Below are 25,391 nucleotides of genomic sequence, written 5' to 3'. Positions count from 1 at the left end.
GAAATGCAGAAATCACTCTGAGGCGGAGTCTTTGGTTCCTGCCTTGTCTGCCACCGCATGTTGAAGGCCCGAGGGCCGCAGAAACCCGCGCTGCCCACAGTCCTTTTGTCTCTTTGTGGTGCCGTCCAGCGGCCCATGGAGTGGGCTCCAGGTCGGGGTGAGGGGCCCCGGGAAGGAGCAGGGTGCTGGGCCTCCCCCCAGGTGGGTGCTGGAGGCTGGAGGCTGGAGGCTGCTCCAGGCCACAGGGATTGTTAGAATTTGTGGGAAGTGATGTCTTCCGTGCAGCCGCAGCCACTTCTCTTCCTGGGGCAGCCCAGCTTGTGGCTGGTCCCCGCTCTCCGGTCCACCCTTCCTGTTTTTTTTTTTTTTTAATTTTATTTATTTATTCCTGAGAGACACAGAGAGAGGCAGTGACACAGGCAGAGGGAGAAGCAGGCTCCCTGTGGGGAGCTCGATGGGGGACTCGATCCCAGGACACTGGGATCACGCCCTGAGACAAAGGTAGACCCTCAACCACTGAGCCACCCAGTTGTCCCCCTGGTTCACCCTTCCTGTGGGGAGAAGCCACCCTCCCTGTGTCACCCTCAGCTCGGTCCCCAGCCGTGTAATCCTTATCCCTTTAGCTTGTACTTTCTGCCTTCCACCCTTCCTGCCTCCTCTCACCAAGCACTCCTCACCTGTGTGCAGGTCACCTAGTTGCCGCCCTTAGGCCGTGACCTCACCCCACTTTCACGGCTTCATGCTCCGTACTTGCCACGTGGTGTTCTTCCTGACAGCTGCTGGGGAGTTCTGGGGGGGCATCCCACATTTTAGGTACCAGGCTGCAGAGACAGTACCTGGGTGTTCCCACTCGTGGCTGGCACTGTCCCCCATCCCCGTGCACCCAGCTGTGGAGCGGGATGCTTTCTGGGTTCCGCCAGGCGCTGCCGGCTTGCTCTCCAGGCAACAGAGCCAGTGCACTGTCTGGCAACATGGGGACGGGGCGAGTGAAGGTGGGACCTGGCTGTGGCCCGAATCCCCAGGGGTGTAAGCTGCTCAGGCTCTGCGGGGACAGGGCTCACAATGATCCGTGGTCAGGACCCACAGCCTCTTCACTGAGCAGGGGACGGAGCACTGAGTGGCCAACCTGCATAAAGTGTGACATGTGGACTGTGTGTTCATTAAGACCCTCCTGGTGCTCCTACCCAGCTGTCCAGGCAATAGTGCCCAGTCCACACTCTTGGCTTCTGGGCCTTGGGTGGGTCGGGCCTCCCTGCTGGGCTGGGGCCGTGGGAGGACAGGGGAGGGGTCCTTGCTCACCCCAGTCAATACATGTCTGAACTGCCCATCATGTTCGCTGGCTTGGTGTTGGAGGTTCAAGGATGGCACCACAGGTACAGCCTCTGCCCCAAGGGCCTGAGGACAAATGCAGGATGGGTTATAAAGATGAAACAAAGTAAAGAGACAGGATCGTTTTGGTGATTAGATCAGTAAATCAGGTCAACAAACAGGGGAGGTGATAGTGACTGGGGCAGGGGTTTATCTGACATAAGGTGACCTGGGAAGCCACCTCCAAAAGGGTTCTGAGCTGAGAAGCACCCAGTTCTGAATTGCCTGGTGTGTAGCTTCAGGCCCGCAAGGCTGAGCCCAGTAGTCATGGAGGCCCAGGGTGGAGGCCCAGGGAGGAGGCCCAGGGTAAAGGCCCAGGGAGGAAGCCCAGGGAGGAGGTCCAGGGTAAAGGCCCAGGGAGGAGGCCCAGGGAGGAAGCCCAGGGCGGGGACCCAGGGAGGAGGCCCAGGGAGGAGGCCCAGGGAGGAGACCCAGGCCTGCTAATCGGCAGCCCGCAGCCAGGGTGAAGACATGGATTTTATTCTAGATGTTAAGGAGGCCACTGGGGCTCAGGCAGGGAAGGGACAGGGTCCGACTCAGTGTTTTGAAAGAGTCCTTTGTCTGTTGGGTGGAGCTGGGCTGTGGCAGGCCAGGAGGACACGGGGCACCAGGAGAGCCTATACGGGTGTCAGTGAGAGGCAGGGGGAGCTGGGACCGGACCTGGGGGCAGGTGAGGGGACAGAGCACAGTGCCGGCTTTGGCTGCAGTTTGGAGGTGACATCCACAGGATTGGCTGATGGGAGGTATGGGTGGAGGGTGAGGGCGATTGCTGACCTGGCGTCCACAGAGCCAAAGCGGGCCTGGCGTGAGGTGGGCACTCCACAAGTATTTGTTAAGCAAAGGAAGAAAAGAAAAGAGAAATTTTACAATGCAGTCACATGAATCAAATTGTCCAGCCAACTTTTTTTGTTTTTCGGTTTTTTAAGATCTTACAGTGATCATCACTGAGTACATACGGTAGACCTAAAATGGATCCTGGTTCATTTGCTCGTTAGCTGGACACCATGGCCTGATTCAGACATTTCCAGAAACACGTTATTCTCGCAAAGACTCAAGACTGAATATTTAATACAAAAATATTCTTGGGCTTCGGTCCCCGTGTCGTTTCTGGCAGCTCTGCTCAGGAGCTGGTTGTTGTCTGAGGATTTTGGTTGCAGGTAGCATAGTGGCCAATGTGACTGATGGACGTGTGCTCGCCTCAGTGCAAGGTTGATGCTCAGATGAAAAATGGGTGAATGGTCCGGCAGAGATTTGGTGTTCATTTTAAAAATTGAATTTCTATATTCATAAAAAAAATCATCACAAAGCCAAAGTGTGTTTTGGAGGCTAAAAGAAAGAAAATTACCTTCCAATAAAGATGAAAAAAAAAGGTCTAGAATTTTAAGTTGTGGTCCAATGATGTTAGGTAGCCATAATTACAGTATGTGTAAGTCCCTTGAAAGGTGTGCTTATGTGCTAATTAGCTTTTTTAAAAAGACTTTATTTATTATTTATTTTAGAGAGAGAGAGAGAGCAAGGGGGAAGGGCAGAGGAGGAGGAGGAGGGAGAGAGAGAGGGAGAATCTCAAGTAGACTCCACATTGGGCTTAACCTCCCAACCCTGAGCCAAAGTTAAGAATCAGATGCTCAACCAACTGAGCCACCCAGGCACCCCTTAAGTGCTAATTATTTATTTACAACAGATTGGCTTTGGAAATAAATGAGACCCACTGGTGTGTGTGTGTGTGTGTATGTGTGTGTATTTCAAACATGTTTTACAGTATCACCGTCCTAAAAATTTCTGCCTTAGGTTAAAAACAACAACAACAAAATTATGTTTAAACAAGGTACAGATGAACATCCCTGAAAAGCCTGGGCTCTCTGAAATGTTCTTCCTTTGTTTCATTTTGTTATTTTGGGGGATTTTTTTTGGCTTGCTTATTTATGTACCATTTTGTGCTGAAAGATTTAAGATGGTTTATTTTTATTTATTATTTATTTTTTAAAGATTTTATTTATTTATTCGTGAGAGACAGAGAGGGGGAGAGAGAGAGAGAGAGAGAGAGAGAGAGAGAAGAGAGGCAGAGACACAGGCAGAGGGAGAAGCAGGCTCCATGCAGGGAGCCCGATGTGGGACTCGATCCCAGGACTCCAGGATCAGGCCCCGGGCCAAAGGCAGGCGCTAAATCGCTGAGCCACCCAGGGATCCCCTAAGATGGTTTATAAAAATAGTAAGAATAGTAAAACGGTAGAATATTGATGATAAATTAAAAGCCAAGATTTAAAGAAAAGAAATTAGAGTACTTCAGAAAGAAGGCCCGGGGCTACATGGACCCTGTGAGCTGGAAATCAGAGACTGAGCCTCCTGGGGGCCGAAGTGAAAAGGGAGATGCATTTAACCAATGGCTTTGATGACTGAGAGGAGGAAATGTGCAAGCCCCTCTGACTGATCCATCCCCGTGCCATGTTGGGTGTCCATCTCATTCAGCTGTGAGTATCTTGAACACCAGACATGTGTCCCTATCTTTTCTGTGTAGGAGGATCTTGGTAAAGATTTTTGTATTTGGATAATAACAACAAATATTTGGTGTTTCCCAGTATATTAAATGCGTCCGTTTCTGCCATTCACTGTGTGCCCCACCCCCACCCTTAGGATTGATTGAAGTTTCTTTTTTTCCCCTCTACTGATTTGGAAATTCTACATTCTTTTTCAATTTGTTTAGTGGTTACTCATAAATTTTTAATATGCATCTGACTTAACTCCGTCTAAAATTAATCAACGCCTCCATTCTTCCCTGAAGGTCCCTGGAACGCACCTACCCCATCCCCTCGCTGCCATCTTATATATCTTTGCTGTCTGATGTCTCACCTCTGATTTGTTTTTAAGCCTGCCCTGAAGTAGGCATCATCATGATTATTAATAATAATTGTTTCCAGTTTATACGTGATTGTTTACTCAACATATGTTTGCTGAGTACTTGTTATGGTGCTGGGCATGCCTCTAAGCGCTGGAGGTGAGGTAGTGAATGAACAGAGGACAGGCCATGGGTAAAGAGAGCTCTAGTATGTGGGAGAATCAGGATAAGGGGTCAGGGCAGAACCTTCTGATGAGGTGACATTTGAACAAAGAACTGAATGGTGGAGCTGGTCAGGGAGGGCGTTCTGGGCAAAGGCAGCAGCTCTGAATTAGCAGTGCTGGTGACACCTTTGGGACCCCCTGGGAGGCACATGGCTGGATTGCCATGGAGGGCTTGAGGGAGGAGAGTGGGGGAAGCAGTGGCTGGATGGGGGATGGGAACCAAGTAGGGAAGGCCAGGCGGCTTCATGTAGGAAGTGATACTTGAGGGAGGCCTTGGCATTTGGGCAGTGTTTGGTCAAGTGAAGGCTGGGTTCAGGCCTTCCTGCTCGAAGGGGCAGGCCAACCAAGGGTCTGAGGCTGGAGCTCTGTCTTGCCATCGGTTTGCAATCGTTCACTCACTCAACAAACATTTATTGAGGACCTCTCTTGTCCTAGACCCTGTGCTAGGTGCTGAGGATACAGGTAGCAAAACAAATAAGACTTCCACTAAGAGACGTATATGTAAGAAAACACCATGGCATGATGGAGATGGGGTGAAATGATAGCCTGTGGCCAAGTTAGACCCATCTAGGTTTAAGTCATAGTTCACCTGCTTCCCAGGTATGAGACCACAGGCAGGTGACTTACCTGCCCTGGGTCTTAGGTCCCCGCCTGTACAATGGATCCTCCCAGGCTGGTGGTCGTGGGGAGGAGTGATGACGTGTTAATAACCACAGGGGCTCGGAGGCTTTGCTGGGTTTCCCTCTAGGACCCTCCTCTTCACCCTGCAGGACATCTTTACTCCTTAGTGCTCATTCGAGGCTGTGGAACCATTGGAGGGAATTGTTGGTTAGTAGAAAAATACCAGCTTGGTCATTCAAGAGTTGGAGAAGCAAGATTTTTCTTGCTGGTGTGCTTCTTTTCTTTTCTTTCTTTTTTTTTTTTTCTACCAACGTGGAGAGACGAGTTCGGATATGAAATAAGCCCGTGGGTTTTTTTTTAAATGTCATTTTCATGCTGGACTTCATTCCAAAACAGGAATAGTCAACAGCCAGAACATCCTGGCTAGCACAGAAATGAAATATTCCATCCCCGTGTGCACACAAACTTCTGAAATGTCTGGAAGATCCCACCATTTCCCTGTCCGCACCTTCCCCCGCTTGCCTCCTGCACCCAGACTCAGCATAGACTTTATCGGAAGCTCTGTGTCGGGTTTGGTTTGGAGATTGTGATCACCACCTAGAGAGGGTGTGGAAACGGCCCTGTCCTACTGCTGCTGTTTTTCCCGAGCTGCCCCTGCTCATGGGGCGTCTCCCCACCTGGTGTCTCGCATAAGCCTCACAGCTCGCCCTTCTCAGACTTTAGGCACGTGAGAAGCTGCTGGAGAGGGACTCTTGTTAAAGTGTGGATCCCAATTTTGGCAGGTCTGAGATGGGCTGGAGATTGTGCATTTCTTATGAGCTCCCAGGCAGTGAGTAGTAGCCATAGACCAGCTCGGTCCAGTACGGTGGTCACCGGCCTCATGCAAGTACTGAGCATTTAACATGTGGCTAGTGCGACCGAGAAGCTGACTTTTTTTTTTTTTTTAAGATTTTATTTATTCATGAGAGACACAGAGAGGCAGAGACACAGGCAGAGGGAGAAGCAGGCTCCATGCAGGGAGCCTGATGCAGGACTCGATCCCAGGACTCCAGGATCACGCCCTGGGACAAAGACAGGCGCCAAACTGCTGAGCCACCCAGGGATCCCCAAGAAGCTGACTTTTGTGTTTTAGTTCATCATAATTAATTTGAAATTAAATAGCTACAGGGGGTTAATTGCTATTGTACGGGATGACACAGCTAGACAACCCCTTGAGGTGTCTGCCATTAATGCCTCTGCAGATGAAGAAACTGAACTTGGGGAGGTGAAGAGCTTGCCCAAGATCATACGGTAAATAAAAGTGGAATCAGGATTCTAACCCAGGGTCTATGCTCTTTCTTAAATTTTTATTATTTTTTTTAATACCGAAGGTGACTTTTTTTTTTTTTTTAATGTGGGACTTTCCCCTGTGTATCCAGAAAATCCTAGCATTTTCAATTAGCAAATCACTCCTTTTCAAGACTGTTTCGGTATTCGTGACCAGGAGTAACACTTCATAGCATCAGGGTCAACCAACCAAAGTCATGTTTAAGGTGCTGACAGGCTGTGAAAATTTGTCCAATACCCTATACTTCATATTCGAAACACACATTTTGCTACCAAGCCTTGGTTCCAAGTCTTATAGGGACATAATAGCAATAATGACTTCCTCTGGATGGCTCTTTATGGTTTAAAGGCACTTAACAGTTTAAGGCACTTTACAGTTTAAAGGCACTTTATGGTTTAAAGGTACTTTCATGTTGTTTGCTCCCTCGCAACAAGCAGCCTGGGTTCTTTGTAATGTTGTCCCCACTTTACAGATGAGAAGACTAAGGTCCAGTGTGGGGTTGTGCTTTCCTGGAGGTCATGCAGGTCCTGGCTTTCAAATGACACCTTCTCAGAGAGATCTTCCTTGGATTGGTCAGGCCTCCTACCCCGATGCTTCCTGTCCAGCTCACCTGGCTTGATTTGTTCCGTATCCATTATCCCCACCTGACCTGGTACTAAATTGTTTATTCTTTTATTGCCAACACCCCACAAAGGTCTAGGGAGGGATCCCATTGGGCCCCATGCATGCTTACACTTCAGCACCATGGACAGCCCCCCCCCCCCCCCCCCCCCCCCCCCGTGCCCTTTATCTTTTATAAATTAAATCAGATTCCTTACATGAGAGAGGAGCCAGTGGGAGGGATGCCGCCTTTGGAGCAGCAAGTGGAGCCCCTCCCCAGTGCTGCCTGGCCACATGCCCAAGCTTCTGGGCAGCCTTGAGATAATTATTAATTTTATGCCTCCCTGTATTCATCTACAAGTGGGGGTACCAAGTGGGATGATCCACTTTCTTTGTGGAGCTATCATGTGGATTGGATATGACATTGCAGTTGGGATCCTGCCTAACCAAGCACACTGATCTGGAGAGACTGGCCTCAGTTTTCTCATCTGTAAAAGGGGTCTCATGTTGACAGAGCTCAGTGAGGCAAGGGGTGATCTGGGCTCAGCATGGGGCTTGGCACAGGGTAAACACATGGTAGACTCAGCTACTGTTTCTGTTGTGGGAAGTTTGTGAATGCATCTAAAGTGCGGCACAAAGTAGATGCTAAGCTGACGGCAGCTTTCATGGTTATTATTAATATCATCCAAGGAGGCCTTTTTTTTTTAATGATCAGATATTTAGAAGTTAGACTTTAGTTCTTTGAAATTTCTTTTAAAAGGAAAGCAGATTTTAAAAAGCATATAGGTTTTTTTTTTTTTTTTTTTCTCTTAAGAAGACGAATTTCACACCTTTGCCAGTGTGCACGATGCAAATGAAGATCTGAGACTCACCGAAGGCCGTTTGGAGCTAATTCTGGGCTGGTTTGACAGCCACGACACTGAAGGGGAAGCATCGAACTGACAAAACGGGGCTTTCTTTGGTAATGCCCAACCTCTCAAAGTAGTCATTTTCTGGACTACCATTTGTCGTATCGGCATTGCAAAGAATTTTTCATTCATTATGCAACTGTGTCCCCTCCTCCCTTAGCACTCTTCATTGGTTCTCTGCTGTCACCTGGGTGAAATCCAGACCTTTTCCTGGTAGGGAGGGCCCCCTGTGGGTGTGATCCCAACTGTCCCTCCCAGGCCTGCTTCCACCCCATTCTCCTGCCCTGGACTTTTTTTTTTTTTTTTTTTAGGACTCTATTTATCCATTCACGAGAGACACACAGAGAGAGATAGAGGCAGAGAGAGAAGCAGGCTCCACACAGGGAGCCCGACATGGGACTCCATCTGGGGTCTCCAGGATCATGCCCTGGGCCGAAGGCAGCACTTAAACCGCTGAGCCACCAGGGCTGCCCCTGCCCTGGACTTCTAAGCAATTGCCAAATACCTAGCAGGTGGATTTTCCCACCTCCAAGCCTTTGCTTGTATGAAGTGTTCTTGATGCCCCTTCCCTACCTTGTCTGCCTGGGGAGCTGCGATTCATCCCTGGTACATGTTTCTATGATTATGTCTCTCATCCACCGTTTCAGAGCCCTCCCTTACTCCTGGTCAGGGAAAGGAGAGCTGTATGGTTCTGTATGACTTGGTGTCACCCCCACTACAGATCCCAAACTGCTTGCCTGTGTCTTTCCCACACCAGAGGGCAGGAGAAGGGACTGTGTCTGGACTGCTCTCTTCCCAGTTCCCAGCACTAATTAGAGCCAAGGACAAGGATTGTGGAATAAAGGAGTAGATAAACAGGAGTGCAAGATGATTTTACTTTATCTTAACATTCCAAAATGTCTTTTTAGCTTGCAAATGGTAGGTTTTACAAAGAAAGATTTTGAAAATAGGAACCTGTAGCCTTTATAATTTTTTAATACTTATTTCAGTGGCTACTGCAAAGGCCATTGCTTTGGGCTGTTTGTAGCCAGAAGGCACCTGTGAAACCTTTTGGAAAAATATTCAGTGACAGAAGGGCCGTGGATCTGACCCTGTAGCCCTGCCTTTCATCCAGGGCTGTCAAACTCTGGGAGAAATCCATACTGGAAATCTGGTAAGGTGGAAGCAGGTATGGGCTTCCTGTCCTGAAGCTTCTTGGCCAGGACTTTTCTTTATGGAGGTGAGGGGGCTGAGGCTCTAGATGGCCACTTAGTCCCTTTCCACTTCTAAACCATGATGACCTCTGAAGTTCTAAAACTGTTTGCCTCCATGATCAGAATGATTGGCCTCCAGGGCTGTAAGATTCTAAAAAAGCATTTCTAGGATTCGAAGGTCCCAGGAACCTATAATTTTACCTGCTCACAGTTCTAGTTGTCTGGGATTCAGGGTCCTTAATTTTCTTCCTTGGAGGTTTTAAAAAGATTTTTAACTTGTGGTTAAAATATGCATAACATTTATCATTCTAACTTTTTAAAAAAGTGTGCCGTTCAGCGGCATTAAATACCCTCACATTGTTGTGCGACCATCACCACCATCTGTCTCCAGAACTTTTTCATCTTATAAAACCAAAACTCCATACCTAATCAACTATAAATCCCTATATCCTCTCCCCTCAGCCACTGGCAACCACCATTCTGCTTTCTGTTTTTTTCTTTCTTTTTTTAATATTCTATTTATTTATTCGTGAGACACACACACACACACACACACACACACACAGAGAGAGAGAGAGAGAGAGAGGCAGAGACACAGGCAGAGGGAGAAGCAGGCTCCATGCAGGGAGCCTGACGTGGGACTCGATCCCAGGACTCCAGGATCACGCCCTGGGTCAAAGGCAGATATCTGCTCAACCGCTGAGCCACCCAGGGATCCCCCTTGCTTTCTGTTTCTATGAATTCGATTACTCCAGGTACCTCATATAAGTAGACTCATACAGTATTTGGTCTCGTGTGGCTGGTTTATTTCCCTGAGCATATCTTCACGATGCATGCATGTGTCAGAACGAATGCCTTTCCTTTTCTAAGGCTGAATGATATTCCATTGTGTGGATATATTGCCTTGTGTTTGTCTGTTCTCCTATCGATGGACACTCAAGTTGGGTCCACCTTTTGGCTACTGTAAATAATGCTGCCATATGAACACGGGTGTACAAATATCTCTTTGAGACTCTGCTCTCAGTTCTTTGGGGGCATATACCCAGAAGTGAAATTGCTGGATTGGATGCTAGTTCTATTTTTAATTTTTCAAGGAATTGGCATACTGTTTCCCGTAGGGGCTGTTCCATTTTACATTTCCACCAACAGTATACAAGAGGTTCCCATTTCTCCGCATCCTCACCAACACTTGCTTTCTGGGGTTTTGATAATAGCCATTCTAATAGGTGTGAGGTATCTTACCGTGTTTTGATTTGCATTTTCCTGAAAATGTGATGTTTGAACATCTTATGTGCTCATTGGCCATTTGCATGGGTTCCTTGGAGAAGTGTTTATTCAAATCCTTTGCATTTTTTTGTTGTTGTTGTTGAATTCTGCAGAGTTCTTTATATATTCTGGATATTAACCCCTTATCAGAAATATGATTTAAAATATTCCCCCCATTCTGTGGGTTGCTTTTCACTTGGTTGATGGTATCCTTTGATACACAGAAGGTTTTAATTTAGAGGTATTTTTTTCTCTCGTTGGTATCATAGTCAAGAAATCAGGTGCCAAATCTAATGTCATGAAGCTTTGCCCCTATGTTTTCTTTTAAGAATTTTGTAGTTTTAGCTCTTACTTTTAGGTCTTTGTTCATTTTGAGTTAATTTTTGTGTGTGGCCAGAGTCCAGCTTCACTCATTTGCATGCAGATAGCCAGTTTTCTCAGAACCACATGTTAGGAAGATTATCCTTTCCCCCACTGAGTGGTTTTGGCACCTTTGTTGAAAGCCATTTGACCATATAATTTCGGCTCAGGTCATGATCTCAGGGTCGTGGGATACTGTTTAAAGTGTTCTCTCTCTCTCTCTCTCTCTCTCTCTCTTTCTCTTTCTCTCTCTCCCCCCGTACCCCCCCCCTCTCTTAAAAAAACAACAAGAAGAAGAAAAGAAAAGAAAAAAATCATTTGGCCATATATGTGAAGATTTATTTCTGGCTTCTCTATTCTATTCCATTGATCAGCATCTGTATTTAGGCCAGTACCACACTGTTTAATTACTATAGCTTTTTAGTAAGTTTTGAAGTCAGAAACTGTTTGGCCTCCAACTTTGTGTTTCTTTTTTGAGACTATTCAGGGTCCCTTGAGATTCCATATGAATTTTGGCCTGGGTTTTCAATTTCTGCAAGAAACATCCTTGAGATTTTGGTAGGGATTGCATTGAATCTTGAGATTGCTTTGGGTAGCATTGATATCTTAACCATATGAACCCTTCCAATCCATGAACATGGGATGTCTTTTAATTTATTGGTGTCTTCTTTAATCTTTTTCAGCACATGTTTTGTAGTTTTCGACATACAAATTTTTTACCTCTTTGGTTAAGCTTATTCCTAAGTATTTTCTTTTTTTTTTAAAGATTTATTTTTATTTATTTATGATAGAGAGAGAGAGAGAGAGAGGCAGAAGGAGAAGCAGGCTTCATGCCGGGAGCCTGACGTGGGACTCGATCCCAGGACTCCAGGATCGCTCCCTGGGCCAAAGGCAGGCGCTAAACCGCTGAGCCACCCAGGGATCCCCCCCCCTTTTTTTAGTATTTTCTTCTTTTTGATGCTATTGCAAATGGTGTTGTTTTTGGCTTATTAGTGTATAGAAACACAACTGAGTTTTTTGCACATTGTTTTTGTGTCCTGAACCTTTGCCAAAATCATTTAATTTGTTCTAAGATCTATATTGCTATTTAAAATGGTCTTCAAAAACAAAACAAAATAAAATGGTCTTCAGGGCAGCCCAGTTGGCTCAGCGGTTTAGCGCTGCCATCAGCCCTGATCCTGATCCTGGAGACCCGGGATCGAGTCCCATGTCGGGCTCCCTGCATGGAGCCTGCTTCTCCCTCTGCCTGTGTCTCTGCCTCTCTCTCTCTCTCTGTGTGTCTCTCATGAATAAATAAAAAAAATCTTAAAAAAAAAGAATCCCTAACTTTATTTAAAAAAAAAAAAAAAAAACGGTCTTCATAGGCTGTTTACAGTGGCCACAAGATCTTTTCCAAAGTATTATGTTATTTAAAATAAAATCATTCAGGGTTACTCATAACAGGAGAGACCTTGTAAGGACTTAAATATATGGCAACAGTCTTTTTTGGAGGAATGTTTCATAAAAACAACCTCTGACATGTGTAGTATGTCCTGGGTGCCACACAGAGGGGAAGTCATGGGCTTCAGCTCAGAGAGTTCTGGGTTCAGATTCCCACTTATGTGCTTATCATTTGTGTAGTTATGTAACCTCATCGAGCCCCAGTTTCTCTATCTTTCAAACATTCTGCCCATTTTGCAAGACTGTTATTTTGAGAGTTAGAAACAGAGCAGTGGGGAGCTTGTCTCAGAATCTCATCAGGTGCTACCTGTGATGTCATTAATGGCTGCTTGACCTCTCCAGGTGAGGAGCTGCTTGACCAGATCACCTGTCTTTGAGCCTGGATATCAGAGTAATCCCAGCACTTAGATGCTCAGAATATCAGAGAAATCAACCAAGTAAGGTTTTCTGCCTGCCTGTCTTTGAGTCGGTCTTAACTGTGCCTTGGTTTGATTTGGGTCTAGGTTTTGAGCAACAGGTAGAGCAAGTAAGAGGTCAGGCTACCCCTGGAGAGAATTAGGAAGTGGGCAAGGATGGGATCCCCGGGTGGCTCAGCGGTTTGGAGCCTGCCTTTGGCCCAGGGTGTGATCCTGGAGTCCTGGGATCAAATCCCACATCGGGCTCCCTGCGTGGAGTCTGCTTCTCCCTCTGCCTGTGTCTCTGCCTCTCTGTGTCTCTCATGAATAAATAAATAAAATATTTTTAAAAAGGAAGTGGGCAAGGAGCTTCTAGCCTCCTGTTGCCTTCTTATTTGATTAAACTTTTATTTGCATTAAAGTAATATGTATATATAGTCACAGCACACTGTGATGCTTATGATGAAACCAAGAGTCCTCTCCCCAACCCCTCTCAGTCCCAATTCCCATTTCCTGTGTGGTCCTTGTTGCTCTCATTACCAAGGTGTCTCTAAGTCACAACCTTATATTATTATCTTTTACTTTTCAATTTGAGATGTTACTCTCTAATTTCTTACAATTGAAAATGAAGATTTAGAGACTCAGCTTCCCTACCACACATCTCTTCTCCTTTTTATTCTAAGACTGTTTAAGGTTAAACGTTTGTTGCACAACTTGCTGTTTCCCCTGAAGGGGTTCATTGTTTTGTGTGCTTGCTTGTTTTTCTGTGTACACATCATGGTTCATACCTGTGTCCTGCAGAGTTTTAAATGCCCCTTCGCAGTGTGGGGAGCTGGGCTAAGCCATCTTCGGCTCTTTTTTCTCTTTTTCCCTTGAGCCTCTGACCCCTGGCCCAGTTTGAACTGTTGGGACCTGCGTATAGCCCTCATCTTGGGATGAGGAGTTCCCATCTTTTTTCTGGCCTGGAGCCCCTGGTTCTAGCACCTCATGGCTTTCTTTTTCTTGGTTTACTCTCTCATTTCGGTGGAATACACCCTCCAGTAGCCTTCTGTGAAAGAATACAGTAGACATAAATGTTTGGCAAAGCTGCATATCAGAAAAAGTCCCTTATTCTGTCCTCAGTCTTAACTGATAGTTTGCCGAGCTGTAGAATTCTGGGCAGCACATCATTTTCCCCTCAGAATTTGGAAGGTGTGGCTCCAGAAATTTTCCTGTAGCTTGTGGTACAGCCAGTGAGAACCCCACTCTTGTTTGGATACCTCATCCTTAGTACATGAGCTGTCTTATTTCTGGGCAGTGTGCCTTGGGTGTGAGTCTTTTTTTCATTCATTTTTCTGGATACTCGGGCAACCTTTTTAATGGCTCAGACTTTGCCCTTTAATCCTGGGATATTTTCTCATATTATTATATATACTTTTAATTTCCTTCTTCTTTTTTTAAATTTGTGACGTCTCCTTCTACAACTCATACAACTGATTTTGGTATCTTTTCTCACTGGGTACTCATGTCATTGTCTTTCTGTTATTCTCTGGGAGATTTTCTCAACTTTATCTTCCCACTCTTTCACCAAATTTAAAAAATTCTGCTAAGATTTTCTTTCTTTTGTTAAGAGCACCCTGCAAGAATTTCATGGGTGCAATATCTTCTATGATCTCACCGAGGGTGTTAATTATATATTTAGTTATTTCTCCTGCATCAGTACCATTTTCTCCAATTTCCTTTCTTCCTTTCCTTTCTTCAGCTTGTTTCTGGCTCTATGTTCTGCGTGGAGGTTTTCCTCTGAGGTCTGATGATCCTGTGTGTTTGTGCGTTTGAAAGCTGTGTGTGTGCAGGGGAGCAGCTTGCCATGATGGGACCTGGCTGTCCCTGTGGGAGAACTGCCTATATCTGTGTCTGTAGGTTTTCTCTCCTGCTTCTGTCTTTCTCCCCAGAGAGGGGTTCCCCATTTGTAAGCCTGGCTCCCAGGATTTGAGAATTGAGTGAGGAAGGGACCTGGGGTCTCCAAAGCCACCATGTTTATGCATGTCACTGTATCTCCCTCTTGTTCATCCCCTGCCTTTCTGCCCATCCTCCTTTAGGCCTGATGGTCCCTAAATGGGTTTCTTTGGAACTGCTATTTCCCTTGAAACTAAAGCCCCTTCTTCTGTGGAGACTAGGAGGGAAGGGCCTGGTTCCCTTAATGGGTGTAATGGGGGAGGGGCCCAGACCTACTTGCTCCTACATGGTCTAGATCAGACCACACACCTGGGTCTGCATCCCTGAGCCACCTGAGCCTCTGGCCACAGCTGGGTTTCCTTCCTGTGATGCTCCCCTCCCCCAGTGCTTCCCTTCCCCCATCCCCCTGCAACCTTCTCCCAAGGCTTAGGCTTCAGTTTCAGTTTTTTCTGCTTAGCCAAGCCAGTCCACTCATCCATTCTTCAGACTCTCAAACTTTTATCCTTGGAGGTCTGTGCTTTTTTGATTGCTTTACTGTTGATTTCATGGGGTGCCAGCACAAGTAGAGGGATGTGGGCATTCAGATGCCATCCTGTGAAAGTGCCCTTTAGGTCGTACCTTGTGACACCCCGCTGGGGAGCTCCCACCCCTTGTGACACCCCGCTGGGGAGCTCCCACCCCTGCATTACTTGCCTAGAAGGTGTGTTGAGGAACAGCCATCCTGCTGCTTGGGTTGGGTGGAGGAGGTTGTTCATGGCAGGCATCTTGGAGGAAGCAGCACCTGGGCTGACTGTGTAGGGTGAGTGGAATTGGAGCGGCCTCAGAAAGAAGGGCAGGGAGGGGGTCCCCAGGGGTGGAACAGCAGGAGCAAAAGTCAGGAGGCCTCCAGCAGCCGGGGCACGCAGGGGCGGGGCAGGGCAGGGCAGGGGTGTTGTGCAAGGTGAGGTCCGAGCACCGACAGAGCCTGGCCCAGAGGGGGCGCCATAGCCTCAAGTGCCGAGGTTTACCTGCCTGGCCCCCACCGAGGCCCCAGGGCCTTTCCTGAACACCTGTGCAGGAGCCTGTTCTTCCAGGCTGTGGCTTCCCTGGAGGTTCACAAGAAAACCTTTCTAGCCACATTTGGACTTAGTTTTGGGAGGAAAACACAAAGTTTGTGGTTGTCCCCTTCAGACTGAAGTCATCTACACTCTGCAGTAGCAGTTGAAACAACTGTTTAAAGATGATTAGGACTGAATGTTCCTGTTTTTAAAACATCTCCCATGAAAAACAAATGTTTGAAAGTTAAACATTTTGGCTATTAGGACGGAACAGAAGAAAAATTGCATTTGCCTTTTAAATATGGGCACCAACGCTGAGTTGGGAATCCAGAACCCTCCCATGCCGGACCACAGGCCAGGGTTAGGTGGGCTGGGTGGCAGGGCCCTCCTGCAGGTCAGTGCCAGGTCTGCGGTCCCAGGACAGCTCCTTCCCACCCTGGGTGTCTCCACACACAGCTCTGGGCAGCCTGACCTGCCAGCGTGACCCCAGGCAGGTGTCCTGACCTCCCTAGGCCTCTTTTCTCATCTCTAACATTTCTGGACACAGTGTTTGGTCCTAACAGCCCTGGAAGGCCCTGGTACTGGCTCACATCCAGGTAGTATCAACAAGCCTGTGATTTTTCCTATTCTGATGCTTTGACATCTCGGGGCTTTGCTGAGCCTGGAGGGACCGCGCCTCCCAGGGTGTTAACCAATTCTGGAGATAGTGAAGGACCCACCTTTGAGCGCGCCTTTCTTATACAAACCAACCCACTCCCTCCCTTTTAGGATCTCACTCTCAGTCCCTGTGTCCCCCCACCCCCAACCCTGTCACCCCAGGGCCAGGCACCCGACAAGTAGAGGCAGCCCCTGGATGCCACCCACTTCCCCAAGCCTGCCAAAGTTGTTCAAACCTGCCAATCCTAAACGTGCTTACCCTGCCTCCCTGTCTTTTCCCTCGGAAACCACAACAAAGGCTCTGGTCCAGGTTTCTTCTCCACTCCCTCTGCCCCCTGACCGGGCCCGGCTTCCCCGTGTGGCCAGTACAGCCCTGAATGCCGCCCATGTCTAGGGATCTGTGAGTATAAATTCCTCATTCATGACAATCGTTTCCCTGTCTGCGTGTCATACTATACCTGATTAAAACAAATCCCTGGGTAAGTGCAGCACAGGTGCTTTACACATCTTTTGGGGGGATTGTTGCAAGAACCCTGAACATTCTTCTTACAGATGAAGATGCTGAGGCTCAGAGAAGTGAGCCTTTTCACCCTAGGCCAGACAGCCAGTAGGTGGAAATGGGATTCAGGCTTTTTCAGCTCCATGACTGCGAGTGAGTACCCCTAACCCTTCGGCAACACTGCCTCTCACCTGGGGAACCAGGGAAATCTAGAAGCCTTGAATGCAAATTGCCTGTTACACTACCTAGCACCAGGAAATGCTCACAGAGTTGCGCAGCAGAAAACAAATTTTGCAGGCACCACCCGTGCGCCTGTTCCTATCACTGGGCTCTGGCCCCCCGCCCAGGCACGCATCTTCAGACCTCTCCTGCCATGCCTGCGACACGCAGAATCCCCATCTCCTCTCATTTGCCGGCCCACGTCCTCGGCGTGTGCTTGGCTGTGTGATTCCATCCCCGGCATTAACGCGCCCGGGCTGTGCCGAGACCCACCGGGGGCTCAAAGCTGAGGCGTGCAGCCTGCTTCAGCCCCATCTTATTCTAGACCGTGCACCACACCAAGAAGCCTGCTAATGTGAGTCTCCCAGACATTGGCAAGTGTTTAAACACAGAACTGTCAAAGATGTACTAAAAATGCAATCAGAGATCGTTATGCTGTCTCTTTATTCCATCCCCCTCTGCCGCGTTCTGTGAGATGGGAATGGGCGGGAAAAGCCGTAAGTGGGCATTTTCCTGATTGTCGCTGCATTTAGAGAACACTAAAACTCTGCCGGGCTCAATGCACCGCTCCGGGAATGGCATAGATGACAGAGAAGCGTGCGCATATCTTGTTGAATTTAACAGATTACCCAGTTTGGAGGCAGCACTTTCTGTTCAATGGGATGGTTAAGTGTTAGCGATAAAGAATTGTAACCTTTTGGAAGGAGATTAATCTTGGAAGCACACAAGTAGCAGAGGTTTTCGTCCGCGTCCCTCGCACACCGTGCACGCCTGCTGCTGGGTGGCATCTGTAGGGGGATGCGTGTCTATTTGGAAATATACGGCAAAGGGAAAGTTAAAACAATATGGTCATCCTCTGCTGCTCAGCCGATTCCTACCTAATGGGCTTGTTACCACCAACAAATCCAGGGCTAGCAAATGCCAGGAACTCAGATCATCTGGCCGGGAAGAAAGGACACCTTTGGGGAAGATGGGCCAACGTTGTTATGCAGAATGCGAAGGTTTCCATGAGGTCTTGGGGCTCTGGGTTGGGACCTCGGGTTGGGAGGTCAGCCACCTGGCCCAGGATCCCACCAGCCCCTCAAGTCCATGCTCCGCTCCCCCACCTGTCCTCCTGTCTTTCCGGTCCACAGCCCATCGGGCAGGTGCCACCAGAGGCTGGTGTGGCCGCTGTCCAGACATCCCCCCGCCTCCCTCGGAGGCTGGAAGCAAGGGCTCAAGTCCCGGCTCTCCATGGTCTTGCTGAGTGACCCCAGGCAGCTCCCCTCCCCTCTCTGAGCTCGTTTCCTCCTTTCCCCACTGTGTGGTGTGGACTGGAACCTCTGTGTGTCCCCTCTGGCCCTGACCTTATGACTGAGTCCTGTGCGTCCAAGTGTCCCTGATGGTGTCTCGACAGGGCTCATGTTCCATCAGAGCTTGTGGATGGCTGACCGGGCTGGGGGTGGTGTTGCAACAGGGCCCAGACTCGGGGAAGAAAGCGAGTTTCTGGCCTGATGGGCTTTTGGGATACGAGGACCGGATTCTTTGCTTCTGAGGCGCTGATGAGGGGAGGTGGGTAAGAGACATTTCGACCCAGCTGTCCCCTCTCTAGGCTTCACCAGGCTGCCCAGACACCTGCCTGAAGAGCATTCCCTCTCCTGGGGTCCGGGCACTTCTGGCACTTTGCCTGGCAGGTGCTTCCGTCAGGCGCCCTCTTCCCTGCTGCTGGGAAGGACAGCAGCAGGAGGGGGCAAAGGGAACAGCGCTAATTTCCTCCGTGTGCTGAAAGGTTGTGGTCATCTCATCCTTTTACCCACAAAGCCCCTGCCAATTGCTCAGTCACTGCAGTCCCCGAACACTCCCCACCTTCACTGCCTAGACGGGAGGGAGAGGCACAAGCTAAGCAAGTAAGCCTGGGGCCACTGGTCACTGGGTGTTTCCCCCACAGTCAGGTTGGGAAGAGCTGCAGGATCATGGGAGCACCTGGAGGCTAATGCAGCCTGAGGTTCTAACAACAGAGGTAGCGATCCTAGAATAGACTTCCCTCCACCACTGCAGGCTGGTCAGGCCTTTCCAGAGCTTTAGTCCTGGCTCCCCCATCCCCACTCCCACTTGGGAGACAGCAGGTCTGATTGGAGACAATTCAGAGATGGACATTTCGGGGTGTGGGGGAGGGACACGGGTCTGCAAGGAGGTTGGAGAAAACATCTGGAGGAAAGATGAGGGAACCCAGGGAGTCAGGTGGTTTAAAGAAGACAGCCAGGGTTCTCTCACGATGGGTGGGTTGATTGATAGACGTGTTCATCCATCTCTCCCCGTCCGTGCATTCATCCATAACCCATCCACCTCTGTCCTTCCATCCGTCTGTCCACCCACCGTCCGCTCACCGGGAGGCTTGGGGTGCCAGTTCTGGATGAGTTTGATGGGGCCCAAGCCCCAAGGTCTGTCAAGCGTCCAGTGCCGTGCGTGGTGATCAGTCACTTTATTGCTTATTTGTGTAAACTCAGGCAACCTCTTGGAGCCTCACCCGGATGTAAGATGGGGACAGTTACGCTTAAGTGTCTGTGAAGGTCACACTCAGCTGGCAAGTTCCCAAGTCCAAGGGACCATCCAGACACTCACGTCTGTGGGTGGACCTCTCACTCAGGGGGGCAACGGTGCTGGACCAGTGATGTGTTTGCCAGTGGTTGCACCCCCTGCCTCCAAGCCACATGCACCCACTTTGTAGGGAGAACCCCAACAGTATCTGAGTGTACCCTGCAGCATGTTGTGGCTCCCGTCCCCACCTGGCTTTAGGTACAGGAGCCTTGATCCCCCCCGCCCCATCCACTTTTCCCCCAGAGGAGGGGAACTCTGCCGAGGAGAGAGGAACAGGGGTGAGCTGACGGTGTCGAGCTCACTCCCCGGTCCCCAGGAGTCGGGAGCAGCAGAAATAAATGCAACTATACAGTTGGAGTAATTTGTTAATTAGTGTAAGTAACACCCCCAGTCAGAGACAGACCGTAAATACATCACTGCGGCTCCGCTCCCCAGGCCGGGGCGATGCTCAGAGGGGGATGGATGCATCAGAGCCTGGAGGTGGGGGGCAGAGGCCACCCCTTTTCCCCCAACTGCCTGCAGTGTGGGAAGGGGCTCAGTTCGGTGGCCTGGCAGCCTTGAAGGAGTCCGAGTCGCTGACCCCAGGTGTGGGATCAGCTGGACCAACCCCCAGTGTCCCCTCCCCTGTGCACCTGCTGTGGGACCTGGGCCCACAGCCTCATTTCCCACAGTTACAGAGCATATCTCAGAAAGTTCCACGGGGAGTAGAGGGACCAGCCTTGACCCAGGATGGCTGGCCCCACCTTGGGGTCCAGGAGATTGGCAGTCTTCCCCGGGGTGTCCTCCACAATGCTTCCCCAGGTGCTCAGGGTCCCCGCAAACCTCCCTCCCCGCAGGTGGCTGGGGCAGGGCCGCCGGAGGAAGGGTTCTCTGCTTCATGTCACCCCGTGGTGCTGTCGGGGGCTTCGTTTGCCAGGCTTCTGCTGGGACCTGCCAGGGGGCGACGAGCAAAGCACACATGTCTGCTCCTGTGCCCCCGGAGCTGTCTGGCCCCTTGGGAAACAAGCAGATACCCCGAGTCCCCCAGGGCCCCGAGAGCCCGTCCCCCCTGCCTCACCGGCAGCACTGAGGGGCAGGTCTGTTCCCCGCAAGTCTCCAGGACTGGGGCAAGGCCCGGAGACCAGATGCCTGTGCGGGGTAAGGGGGGGCAGTTCCTTAAAATGAGTGAGGGGGGCTGGATGTGCATGGTTGGGACAGGAGGGGACCGCAAACCGCCATCGGCTGCCCGTCTAAGGGAGGCACAGATACTCAGCGCTTGACTGGGCCAGGAGCATGCACTTTTAAAATTGATTGATCGATTTTTAGAAAACAAAGAATGGCATTTTATTGGGGATTTTTTTGCATTTTTTTAATGTTGGCAGCCAGATTCAAATAAAAACATTTTGCCAAATGAAATGTGCCTGTGGGCAGGTCTGGCCTGCAAACCGTGGCCCAGGGAAGCTGACACTGTGACTGCCAAGTGCTGTGCGTCTCTGTTCGGTATCTTCTGAAACCCCAGCGCGGTTTTGCAGGGCAGGTGCTCTGCCTGCTTCATGGGTGGGGAAACCGAGGCGCACAGCTGGCTAGTGGCAGAGCTGGGTCTGGTCATTATCTCAGGGCTCCCAAGATTTGATAAACACCAAGGAGCAGAAAACCCTCTTTTCTCAAACTTGTGAAGGATTCTGGGGTGGCTGGAGAGGCAGTGGGGAGCATGATTATGGTTTTCTGCCAATTTTCCAGCAAACTCCTATCTTGCTCCCCTTCTGCCTCGTGGCTGGGCTGGGACTCAGGTGGCCATGGCCACAGAGCTCAAGACCAGGCAGGATGTGGAGGTCCTGGTCTTGGGGATGGGTTGGGCCGTGGAGAAACATAACTACTTTCTGGACTCTTCTGTTCCCTTGTGATTAGAATATAATAGTTATAGTACAAAAAACATTGTTGTATTATTGTTTATTATTATCATGATTTATTGTTTGCCACAAGACTCGCCCTGCCCCTTCCCGGAGCTCACACAGGGCTGGGAAAGCACATTTCTTCCTAGAATGCTGAATCTGACCACCCGTCTGTCACATCCGATCCCATATTGTAGGCGTCAGTTCTCAGTAAGGCAAAATTAGAATTTGGGGCATTTCTGGAAGTGGGTTCCTGACACAGCGCTCGCACAGCAGAGGATGCAGAGGGGCCAAGGGGCGGAAGGTCCTGCTCTTTCTGGACTGTGTTCCACCCCCTGGGGAGCCAGTCACGGGGCAACGGCTCCGTGGAGCCTGGAGGGGTCAGAGAGGTCCTTAGCCCCTAGGGACACCCACCTTGATCAGAGGGGAAACTGAGGCTCAGTGAGGTTAGTTGGCCGGCCCCTTTGAGAGGTACCAGAGCCGGGATTTGAACTGAGGTCAGGCGGCTGCCACACTGAGCTCGTGTGTGTTCTTGTGCGGATCACAGTCACCCAAGATCAAGGAAGATGTGCTGGGAGGCATGGCTCTCCATTAGCTGTGTGATGTCTTGCTCTTCCTTCTCCATGTGCCTGGAGCTGGGAGGCCGAGGACCCTTGGGAGGGCTCCCCTATGTGTCATAGGGGACAGAAGGCCAGGGCCAGAGGCATGGTCATGGCTTTCAGGCGTCAGGACGGGACTCTGCGTCCTGGCCTCATGGAGGGCACTTTCCTGGGCTCTCCCCAAGCAGGTGGAAAGCGTTGGGGTCACACAGGACTGGCTCAGAGGCCAGTCTGCCACCTGTGGGCCGTGTGTCCTCCAGCATGTCACGGCCTAGCTCCCCGAGCCTCAGTTTCTATATCAGCACCATGGAATGGGAGGTGCCTGGCTCAGTGCCTGGCACGGATGCGCTGCAGGAAGCCTCTGGGACCACGGGAGCGAGTCATTTTGCTGAAGAATCTGGGGCGAGAGAAGTGGCTGAAGCGGGTGCGTGGGAGAGCTTAGTGTCCTGTGCTGACTCCCGCAGAAGCCCGCATCAGAGTCATTTAGACGTTGCATCCGATGGCGGCGACTACTTCTCTGTGTGGTAGCTGTGGCATGTCACCACTTTCCTGCCTGGACTCTCCTATCGGAGGCCCGTGGTGGGCTGGCATGTCACACGTCCCCGTCGTGCTTGCCTGACCCACGGGGGCCCGCCCCACCTGGAGGGGTTGGGGGGAAGGGTCTGGGCCTTCGGGCTGGCTCACCTTCACATTGCATTTTTCATCCATGTCAGGACCCCTGGGTGCCATCATGACCCCTTGTCCAGGCCCGGGGAGCCCGGCAGCTGAGGCTCGTGCGAGATGGGGAGTCAGGGCCCCGAGTCTGGGGTCAGGCCGGCTTCCAAGGGGCGGTAGGGACCAGGGGTGGGTGGTGGTTTACTGAGCCCGGGGGGCTATGGTAGCGGGGAAGGGGGCCCCCAGGCAGGTCAGCCGGGAGGCAGCACCCACACCTTGCTCGGGGCATCTGCAAGGTGGGGCCCCAGGGAGGGAGGCATGGTGCAGAGGAGCTGCCCCGGGTTCTGACAGAGCAAAGCTAGAAGGGCCTTTTGTGTGTGTACCAGGATGTGCTATGCACTGTTGTGTTTTGGCTGCACTTGGGCTTGGCCTTGGAACTCCATGGCCGTCGGGGTGGGCCCCTCCCCAAGTGTAGGGTCTCCAGGGGTTTCACACGAGCTCCGCAAAGAGCTTGTGCTTCCGCAGACAGAGGAGCCTGAGGCGGGCCAGTCCCGAGGATGAGGCCAGGTCCCCCCTGCTGGCCTGGGTCTGCTGCTGGCCTGTCACCCAGTCGCCACCGGCGCAGGCAGGCTGCAGGGGTGAGGGTCGGGCTGCCGGCCGCCGCCTCTGATCGGAGGGCGCCAATCGGGGGCCTGCAGCCGGGGCTGCTCTGCGGGGGATTCCCGTGGCTCTCGCCCGCCGCCCGCCCCGGCTGGGTGGTGGCTCCCCGGAGGCCAGCGGCCGAGTCTGTGTGTCTGTGCCCGCCTCCGCAGGCAGCCTGCCCTACGAGTACAAGATCGTGATTGCCGGCAACCACGAGCTGACCTTCGACCAGGAGTTCATGGCTGACCTCATCAAGCAGGACTTTTACTACTTCCCGTCGGTGTCAAAGCTGAAGCCGGAGAACTACGAGAACGTGCAGTCCCTGCTCACCAACTGTATCTACCTGCAGGACTCGGAGGTCACCGTGCGTGGCTTCCGGATCTACGGCTCGCCGTGGTGAGTGCGCGGGGCGCCGTCCCCACCCCAGGCGGGGGGCCGAGGAGCTGGGGTGAACATGCGGAGGGGAGTGGGGCCGGGAGAAGCTCCGGGGAGCTCCAGGTCACCACGAGGAGCTGGAGCTCAGGCCCCCCACATCCCCGTGTGGCCCCCGGTGGGTCGCTGCTGCTCTCCGAGCTTTGGTTGCCTCGTGTCTAGCTGGCAAGTAGTTGTGTCCGCTGTGCCCTCTGCTGTGCACCTCACACACAGCCCCGTACTGTTCTTATCCCCGGTTTCCAGAAGAGCCAACTGAGCTACGGAGAGCATGAGGATCTTGCCAAATGTCACACAGCTAGGAAGAGGCACGGCTGGGGTTACAGCCAGGCACTGTGGTTCCAGAGCCCCCGCGTTCAAGCATTATCCTGTGTGCTAGGAATCTCCCCATTGCCCGTGTCCCCTGACACGCACCAGAGATGCATAGATGAGGGGTGGCGAGTGATGAGCCAGGCTGAGGAAAGGCGGTTGGAATTTTCATGGAAGGCTGAAGACCTGGTTTACCATGTTGGGGATGGCAGTTGTTTCAATCATGAGTACACATCAAGCCCTTACTCCGTGTTGGGCACACAGGACAGTCAGGCCTCATCCCTGGCTTGGCTTGGAGGGGATCAAGGTGAGAATGAGTCATGACTCTTCTATGTGATGGCCAGTGTGTCCATCAGAGCCCTGGTGATAATGACGGTGATGGTGATGGTGATGACAGTTGTGGTGGCCATTATAGTGGTGGTGACGGTGGTGATGATGATGAAGATGGTGGTGATGGTGAAAGTGATAATGATGGTGATAGCGATGATGGTGATAATGGTGAAGGTGATGGTGGTGATAGTGGTGATGGTGGTGATTGTGATGGTGGTGATGATGGTGATGGTGTTGATGGTGATGATGGTGTTGGTGAAAGTGATAATGGTGGTGGTGATGTGATGATGGTGATGTTGGTGATGATGGTAATGATAGTGATGTTGGTGATGATGGTGGTGGTGATGGTGGTGGTGGCGGCAGTAATTCATTCCTGAGCAAATTCAGCAGGCCGGCCCCTGGGCTAAAGTCTCCATGAGTGTTGTTTCTAATTCTTACTCAGCCCTGAGCCGACTGATTTATTGTCCACATTCTATAGGTGGACAGACCAGGTGGCCCTTAGAGGGCTTAGAGCTGGCTGTAGCCACAGGGAGCCAGGTGCTGGCAGGGGGAGGAGGGCACCATACACAGTAAGGAGAGACCACATGTCCTTGGAAGTGTGGTGTGATCCCGAAGGCTCCTTGGAGGAGGGAGGAGGTGAGGGGACCTGAGCTGTGAGGGAGTAGAAGGACGTTCGCAGTTCGGGTGACGCCCGAAGCTGTGCCATCAGAGCAGTACACATGGAGAGGCTGAAGGATGATTTGGGGGCACACGGGACTGTATGGGTGCAGGGACTTTGGGGGGAGCCATTACCAACACCGGGCTGCCTGGTGGATGCCATGTGATGACACCTGGTGGCCAGAGGCTGCAGGCGGGTGTGGGACCTGGTTCCGTCCTGCCCAGGCCTCCTCAGGGGACGGAGCAGAGATGACCCTGAGCCCTGGGTTCTCGCCGTTTCTGGAGTCTTGACCTCCCCGCAGCCTGTGCGCTCCCAGACGAGGACCACGGGGGCCCTCGAGGACGCGATGAGCTTGGTGCCGAGGATGGGAGTGGAGAGGAGGCGTTGAGTCTGCCTGGCAGGCCACTGGGGCCCACACTTGGAGAAGAAGTCTGGCGGAA

At 51.0% G+C, this 25,391-nt stretch overlaps 1 protein-coding gene across 5 annotated transcripts in view; it reads left to right on the top strand.

Annotated features, from left to right (window-relative positions):
- MPPED1 (metallophosphoesterase domain containing 1) overlaps positions 1 to 25,391 on the top strand; it is a 77,967-nt gene that overhangs the window by 28,279 nt on the left and 24,297 nt on the right. For all 5 annotated transcript variants that reach the window (XM_038550284.1, XM_038550286.1, XM_038550285.1 and 2 more), the window contains exon 4: positions 23,396 to 23,621. In XM_038550284.1, coding sequence (XP_038406212.1) covers positions 23,396 to 23,621 — 226 coding nt within the window. The remainder of the gene's footprint in view (positions 1 to 23,395; positions 23,622 to 25,391) is intronic.

Source organism: Canis lupus, chromosome 10 (assembly GCF_011100685.1).
Source record: "Canis lupus familiaris isolate Mischka breed German Shepherd chromosome 10, alternate assembly UU_Cfam_GSD_1.0, whole genome shotgun sequence".
In the NCBI taxonomy this organism is placed as follows: Eukaryota; Metazoa; Chordata; class Mammalia; order Carnivora; family Canidae; genus Canis; species Canis lupus.
This window is presented reverse-complemented; position numbering and strand designations above follow the sequence as displayed.